This window comes from Rhincodon typus, chromosome 27 (genome assembly GCF_021869965.1).
Source record: "Rhincodon typus isolate 14 chromosome 27, sRhiTyp1.1, whole genome shotgun sequence".
In the NCBI taxonomy this organism is placed as follows: domain Eukaryota; kingdom Metazoa; phylum Chordata; class Chondrichthyes; order Orectolobiformes; family Rhincodontidae; genus Rhincodon; species Rhincodon typus.
In genome coordinates, this window is record NC_063358.1 from 9,502,840 (window position 1) to 9,511,762 (window position 8,923).

At 41.4% G+C, this 8,923-nt stretch overlaps 1 protein-coding gene across 1 annotated transcript in view; it reads right to left on the reverse strand.

Moving 5' to 3' along the window:
- Window positions 1-3,416, reverse strand: part of LOC109926746 (eyes absent homolog 3-like) — a 52,948-nt gene extending 49,532 nt beyond the window's left edge. The window contains exon 1 of the mRNA XM_020526600.2: window positions 3,273-3,416. Within this exon, the coding sequence (XP_020382189.2) occupies window positions 3,273-3,290 (18 nt within the window). The 5' untranslated portion in view covers window positions 3,291-3,416. The remainder of the gene's footprint in view (window positions 1-3,272) is intronic.
- Between the last annotated feature and the right edge of the window lie 5,507 nt (window positions 3,417-8,923).

Sequence of the window (8,923 nt, forward strand, 5' to 3'; positions counted from 1 at the left end):
TAAAGCAATATTCACTTCAAATTAAATATAACAGTGCTTTTTTTAATCCCTACAACAAGTACATTAAGCTCATATCCAAACCCAAGCCACGTTCCCTCAGGATTGTAGATAAATGCAATCTGGTTCTTTTGAGTTTGACCAATTTTTTTCCCCCAAAGTTTTTCTGCTCTATAGTTACAGTACTTCATTGTTTGACTTCTTTCAAATCATTTTCATTCCCACTATCGCATTAAAACTGAAATATAGCAGCTAACATCCCTTCATGCTTCACATGCTTATAGCATCCTAAGAGAACACAGAAGCTCTTAATTTTGTTAATGTTCTAATTACCAACTCAAACGAAGCCCACTATGATGTTGTCAAACTTAGGAAACCAGTCAACCACCTCCTAGAATACAGTCACCTCTTTACAGATGTCACCAATGAAAAGACACAGCATCAGGTTCTTACAATGTGAGGCCAAAACAATTTAGCCATCTTTCATTAGTAGCACCTAAATCTACTGTTTACTTTCCAAAAAATCCATCGGGGCCACATTTCATAGATAAAACAATGCCTTCAGACAGTAACACCCTAACTGAAATGCTGCTAATGCTCAAAGGGACGCTGCAGTCAAGATACAAATTGGCTTCTCAAACACTAATCAAGTCGATTGCTATAACATTTGGCAAAACCAGTATTTGTTGTACCTTTGAAAAAGAAAAAAAAACATGAGAAGTTGAAATTATGATTTAGTCATAAACAGATTATGGAAAAATTAATAAGTGAGACACAGGCATAGATGTCCAAACTCCTTGAATCACAAGTCATGGATCCAATTCTATTCTATGCACAGTAGGCATTTCCAAGATTTCAAATACTAAGACATGCAGGGTTTAGGTATAGCATAGGATGCCTACAAACTCAAAGATAATTTCATTCTAAGAAAGAATTCCTTACCATTTGCAAGCATAGCAACACCTCAAAGACATGATGGAGAACAATGTAAACACATTTATATAAGATATTTTGGCAATTTCAACTGAATCCGATTGCTAAGAAATACTGACACATTTGCACTTCATGCTCTTCAAAGTCCATTAAAATATGGGCTTTAACAAACAATTTGGAAATTCAGTATGTAGTTGTCACCCTGTTTTCCAACTATTCCACAGCATGGTATTTACAGCTTTTAGATAATGCTAAACCTTAAATATACAGATGCTAAAGTTTTTTTCTACAGTAATACTATACAATAAGACCACAGAACAGCTATGAATAAAATATGCACTTGTCATTTCCAATGCAATTTAATAAACCCCAAGGTTATGAACAATTAGCCTCATGAAAATATTTGTCAGCATGTGACTGACCTCCTTATAGCTCATTACTGTAACACCATTTTGACTCTGAACGTTCCATCTTTGCCCTACTACATTATTTCAACTTAACTTTCAGCAACAACACATCAACTGTCTCCTGTATCCCATACAGCCTTTCCTCAAAATGGTTACTTTACCAAGTACAGATCTGATCTCGACTACAGGTGGCAAGGTTACATAGTTACAATTGTCATTGTCAGGGGATGGGGAGATGGGCGTGGATCATATTTCAGAACAAGGGAAGGGGATGTGCATTCAGGGTGTTGAGGATTTTTATTGCCCTTGGCATACTGACAGACCCACTGTTCTCAGCATTTTGCTTGTATTTCTGACAAAGTCACCAGACTCAAAACGTTAACTCTACTTTCTTTCCTCCACCAGATGCTGCCAGACCTGCTGAGTTTCATCAGCAATTTCTGCTTTGGTTTTTACAATGTCATTGAGGAAATTTGCAGTTATCACCACGTATGGTGTAACTGTTTGATGACTGCACACTGTTCAGCACCATTCACAACTCCTCAGCTACTGAAGCAGTCAATGTCCAAATGCAGCAAGGTCCAGACAATACCCAGACAGGGGCTGATAAGTGGCAAGTAACATGCGTGCCACACAAATGACAGACAATAACTGGCTTCAATAAGAGGCAGTTGGTTATATGGTCACCATTGTTGATATTAGTGATTTATTTTGTTCCACATTTCTTCAATTTAATAATCTTACCATCAGCCCTTGACATTCAAAAGGCACTACCATCACTGAATCCCTTATCAACATCTTGGAGTTACCACTGACCAGAAACTGAACTGAATTAGCCATACAAATGCAGTGGCTGCAACAGCAAGTCAAAGGCTAGGAATACTGCACTTCCTGACTCCCTAAAGCCTGTCCACCATCTACCAGGCACGACTGAAGTGGTTGATGGAATACTCACCACTTGTCTTGACGAGTGCAAGTCCAACAACAAACAAGGGCATCTGAATACATGGGAACACCACCACCACCAAATTCCCCTCCAAATCACTCATCCTGACATCACTATTCCTTCATTGTTCCTGGATCAAAATCCTGGAACTCCTTCTCTAATAGCAAGATTCACAGCCACTGACTGAATGTTTTTTTAAAATTACATTACAGTTACAATGTAACTGACTCTTAACTACTTTCAAATTGTATCAAAAGCCATTTACCTGTGTTCAAAAAAGCAGTTCACCACCAGCTTCTCAAGCCAGCAGTCACTAAAGGGTAATAAACTGTGTGCCAGAAATACCTGCACACGACAAATCAATAAGAACTCTATCCAAACAATTTACTTCGATGTATTTTTATATCCAACACGGGTTGAATAGGTTGTTTTTTTTGTCCCAGTGCTTTGACAAAGTTTTTTTCTTTAAACACAAAATGTTAAAACCAATTTGGCTATATACAAGGTCTGAACAGTACAATAAACAAAACTTGTGTGTTAAATTTATCTAAATTACAAAAGCTTTTTGCCATTGCAATCTGATAAATTTCAATTTGTGGCATTGCATTAATCATATAGCAAGAAACGTATTAACCAGAGTCCATTCTATTCCTGAGATAGTAGGAACTGCAGATGCTGGAGATATTCCTAAACGTTGTTGAGCTGCAGGAGTTAACTTCACTACAGCTTATTACACAGAGGTATACAACTGTGCCGGAAGTGTAACTGTGAGCTCAAGCGCATGCGCGGCCGCTCCTGTCAATGAATACTCACTATTTGGCAGAGGACACTCGGGCCCTGAGTCCGGGCTGCCCCATCGAACCTGTTTCCTCCAGAGCCCGCACAACAGCAAACTGTACCAAAGCACTAACTAATTGACATAGGAAAATAGTAAGCGACAAATCTTCAGCTACAAACCGAGCAGCAGCGATTTCGCAAAGCTGACTTGCCCTAATCTCCGCTTTCATCGCCCTTGTTCAGTCGCTATGAGTTAAGGACCACCATTGCAGAACCGCACTGCACACTGGGATTCCGTCTTCCCCGCCCCTCCAACGGTCACATGGCCCGAACCGCGCTCTTTGCCGCCAGCGGACTGCGTGCAATCCCTTGGATGGTACCACGTGCAGGTGGGTGAGTTGCTCCAGTGCTCACTAATTTCCACAATTTCCAGTGTCATCAAACCAAGACAGAAATGCCAAACAAAGTGTCCCTTTTTTGTTAAGAGCGGTGCAGCTAGTTAAGCCTGTTAACTGTCAAGTAAAGGAAACTTATGCATTTAAAGGTTATTTCCTTCCTTTCAAATTCCTCCAGTTTAGAAATGACGGATCTCACTGAAACATACGTACTGTAACACATGATTTTTATATAAACATAATTTATTTAGAGTTTGAATTTTGAACTCGTGGCATGTAAGTTTTAGTCTGTATGATGGGCCTGATGATTTCTCTATTTCTGAAGCATTTTTAAAACTATTATGATAGAGATACTTCTTCCAGTGCTAGTGTGAATTTATTTGCATGGGAGGATTTTTAGCAGCAGATAAACATTGAAAAGCATTAGGTTGCATTAGTTAGAACTATTAGGAAGCTTTTTAGCTTGGGGAAACAACCATGTTTTGAAAGATTTTATTTTCCATTTGCAGAAATCCTGGTTGAAGTTAAATGTAAGGACATAGTTCAAGGAAATAGGTCAGAAAAGTCAGAAATAGGTTACCTCAGCGCAGGGGTTCGTTTGAAATTCTAGACTGGAAGTGTTTGGTTAGATCCCTGAAAGGGTTATTTGAGTTTGAGAAAATCTAAGCTCATTAGTGTGAATACTGAAGGAAGAGGCTATCAGACCCTCAAGACGAGGAATTGAAAGCACAACATAAATCAAACCTATAGGTGTAATAGAGAGGGCAATTATCTCTGGAGTTTGAATACGAGAGAGGGATGGTGTTTGACTAGATGGAATCTTCTATTTTTACTGTGTGTTTTGAAACTTTTGAATTTGTGTTATGTGTAAGTAGCTTGGTTTATTTTATCTTTTCTTTTGTGCATAAATTTCTGGTTTATAGTTAAAACCAGGTCTGTGGCAATGTATACTTGACATTCAGTGAAAAACTGCATTGTTAAAGAAATAACTATGATCTATCAAGTCATATTTCAATTTAGTATCAAACTTGACCAGTAGTAACAACAGCTGGGATCATAACAAGTGAGGTTATTGTGGCGTTTAAATTCACTAAATTTAAAAGGGATCTGTGTCATTTTTTAAGTAATGGGTACATGGTTAATCTGGACATAAAATAGCTACATTGTGATGAAGTTTATTGCAAGGAATTTAAAAGTGACTTTGAATGTTGTTGAGAGATTTCCGGAATTGGAAGATATAATGGTGGGTTATTTGCAAACTTTGACTAAAGCTAAACAGACAGTTAACAGATAAATTGAAGGTGGAAGGGAAAGCAAGACCTTTATCCAATATTTAGAATTGAAAGAAAGAAAATTGGAAAAGCCGATGTGACAACTGGAATTAGCTAAGATATTGTTATGAATTAAAAGACTTGAGGTAGAAGAGAAACAGATCAAAAGAGGTGTAGGATGGAGGAGAACAGAGTAATGTAAAGGTGCGTAGAGTAAATCTTCTTTGCACACTGTCCAGTTTAACTATGTCTTTCCTATGACAGGGTGACCAAAACTGCACAAAATACTCCAAGTGCGGCCTCAACAACTTGTACAACTGTAACATAATGTCCCAACTCCTATACTCAATGCCTCGACCGATGAAGGCCAACATGTTAAATGCCTTCTTCACCACCCTGTCTACCTGTGATGCCGCTTTCAATGAACAATGTACTTGCACTTCCAGGTCCCTCTGTTCCACAACAATCCTTACTATTTACTGGATAAGTCCTACCTTGGTTTAACTTTCCAAAGTGCAGCACCTCACACTTATCTGTGTTGAATTGCATTTGCCAATCCTCAGACCACTTTCCCATCTGATCAAGATCTCTCTGTAATTTTTGATAATCTTCCTTGCTATCAATAATACCTCCTAATTTTGTATCATCCACAAACTTACTAATCATGCCTTGTACATTCACATCCAGATCATGTATGTAAATAAAAAAGGTCCCAGCACCATCCCCTGTGGCACATTAGTAGTCACAGGCCTCCAGTCTGAGAAACAACCTTCAACCATCACCCTCTGCTTCCTACCATCAAGCCAATTTTGAATCCAATTAGGTAGCTATCCCTAGGTCCCATGTGACCTAACTTTCATGACCTGCCTGCCTTGCGGGACCTTGTCAAAAGCCTTACTAAAGTCCAGATAAACAACATCCACTGCCCAACCCTCATCTATCCTCTTTGTTACCTCTTCAAAAAACTCTAAAAGATTTGTCAGACATGATTTCCTGCGCACAAATCTATCCCTAATCAGACCTTGACTATCCAAATGTTGGTTGATCCTGTCCTTCAGTACCCTCTCCAGTAACTTGCTTACCACTGATGTCAGGCTCACTGGTCTGTAGTTCCCTGGCTTGTTTTTGATACCTTTCTTAAACAATGGAACAACATTAGCCACATTCCAGTCTTCTGGAACTTCACCAGTGGCTAAAGATGAAGCAAAAATCTCTGCAAGGGCCTCTGCAATTTCTTCCTAGCTTCAACTAACATCCGAGGATGGACTTGATCAGGCCTGGGAATTTATCCACCTTAATGCGCTTTAAGACTGCAAACACTTTTTCTCTGGTAATATGTATACGGTCCAAAGCATTGCCGCTTGTTTCCCTTAGCATCTACGATTCTCTCCTCAGTAAACACTGAAGAAAAATATTCATTAAAAATCTCCCCAATCTCCTGTGGCTCCACAATAGAGGGCCATGCTGAACTTTAAGGGGACCTATTCTCTCCCGAGCCATCCTCTTAATATGGCTATAGAACCTCTTGGGATTATCTTTAACCTTATCTGCCAGATCCATCTCATACCCTCTTTTTGCTCCTCTGATTTCCCTCTTAAGTGTGCTCCTATGGTGTTTATAGTCATCTAGGGATTCACATGAGCCTGATGTATGCCTTCTTTTTCTTGACCAGAGCCTCAATACCCCTCATCAGCCAGGGATCCCTAAACTTACCAGCTTTTTCCTTCACCCTAACAGGGACATACTGTCCCTGGATTCTTAATATCACACTTTTAAAAGCCTCCCATTTGTTGGTCATTCCGTTTCCTTCAAACAGACTCATCCAGTTGACTTCTGCTAGATCCTGCCTAATAGCCCCAAAATTGGCCCTGCTCCAGTTCAGCACCTTAAACTGTGGACTGGTCCTATCTTTTTCCATATCTATATTAAAACTGAGAGAGAGATGGTCACTGGACCCAAAGACACTTCAGTCGCTTGCCTGACCTCGTTTCCCAAGAGGAGGTCCAGTGTTGTACCCTCCCAAGTAGGGCCCTCTACGTATTGATTTAGGAAACTTTCTTGGACATATTTGACAAATTCCACCCTGTCTGGGCCTTTTACACTGTGGGCGGCCCAGTCAATACAGGGGAAATTAAAATCTTTAACCAATACTGCTCTATTATTCCTACAGATATCTGCAATCTCTCTACACAACTGCTCCTCTAATAGCCACTGGCTATTTGATGGCATATAATCTAGTCCCAACAGAGTGACCATCCCCTTCTTGTTTATAAGTTCTAACCATATGGCCTCATTTGATGACCCCTTGAGAATATCCTCTCTAAGCACTGCTGTTATGTCTGCCCTTATCAAAAGGGCAACTCCCCCTCCTCGCTTACTTGTAGTCCTGTCACGCCTGTAGCTTCTGTATAGCTGCCAGACCTGTCCTTCTCTTGGCCATGTTTCTGTTATGGCTATAATATCCCAGTCGCCAGAGCCAATCCATGCTCTGAGCTTATCTGCCTTACCAGGCTGGCCTCGTGCATTGAAATAAATGCACTTTAAACCAGGAGTCTTTTCCCTCCCTTTACTGTGCCCCTGGCTATCCTGAATAGTAAACTTACTTTTGATGGCTAATGTATTTTCCCCTAACTCCTCATTGGCCCATGCCTTATTCAGAGTCCCAGCCCCCTGCTAAACTGGTTTAAACCCTCCTGGGTAGTACTAGCAAATCTCCCTGTAAGGACATTGGACCCCCTCCAGTTCAAGTGCAACCTGTCCCTTTTGTACAGGTCACTGGAAGAGATCCCAATGATCCAAGAACTGAAAATCCTGCTTCCTACACCAGCTGCTCAGCCACACATTCACCTGGCCTATCTTTCTATATCTATCCTCACTGGTACGTAGCACTGGGAGTAATCTGGAGATCACTACCCTTGAAGTCCTGCTTTTTAACTTCTTACCTAACTCCCTATACTCATTTTGCAGGACTCCATCTCTTTGCCTACCTTTGTCATTTGTACCAATGTGCATAATTATCTCTGGCTGTTCACCTTCCCCCTTCAGAATGTTTTGCAACTACTCAGAGACATCTTGACCCTGGCACCCGGAAGGCAACACACCATCCTGGTATCTCTTCTGCGGCCACAGAATCTCCTGTCTGTCCCCCTCAACTGAGTCTCATCAGTATTGTTCTGTCTGACTGCACTCTTTCCCTCTGAGCTGGTCACAGTGCCACTGACCTGACTGCTGCTGCTAGCTCCCGAAAGGTCATTCCCCCCCAACAGAATCCAAAGTGGTATACCTGTTATCGAGGAATGGCCACGGGGAACCCTGCACTATCTGCCTTCACCACCCCCCCCCTTAACTCTTCTGGTGATCACCCGATACCTACAGCCTGCACCTTAGGAGTGACTACTTCACTATAGCTCTTAGTAATGATGTTCTCTGCACCCCAGATGATTCTGAGTGTATCCAGCTCCAGTTCCCTAACATGGTCTGTCAGGAACTGCAGCCAGGTGCACTTCTCCCTGATCTCCGACATCCTGCAAGAGGAGCAGACCATTGCCCTCAGTCCAGATAGAAAAAGAGTAGAGTTCCCTGTACCCCAGTTCAGCGTCCTCATGCCAAAACCTCTCGAGCAATGGCCTCAGCACTTCAGTTGTAATGCTGGCCCACTCTCTTAATGGCTGCTCCCTTGTACACTTTTACCTTGCTAGTCATAGACAACACAGTGTGGAGCTGGAGGAACACAGCAGACAGAGCAGGAAAGTTGAGCTTTTAGTTCAGGACCCTTCTTATCCTCCTCACAGAGTCATTTTTTGGTCAGGGAAGGTGGGAAACACCAATGTAATGCTTCAGGTTTAACTACACCTTAACACTAAGTTCTCTCAGACCTGATGTCCAGGTGAAGACTGTGGCAATGTCTCACAGAATTCTGCTGTAATGATTGTCAGCTGCCATCTGATTCACTGCCCTTCTTTGCCATCTCACAGGGGGTGTCCCGCAGAGATCCCCTGTACAGTCATGATGACTGTGGCAATGTCTCACAGAATTCTGCTGTGATGACTCTCAGCCGCCCTCTGATTCGCTCAAGGTTGTTCCACCACCCTTGGTTAAGGTAGAGGTAAAACAAATTGAAATGTTACAAGATGAACATCCTAGATTATTTTTTGACTGTGTTGTGACTAAATCCCAGGCACACAGATTCCTTTTCTT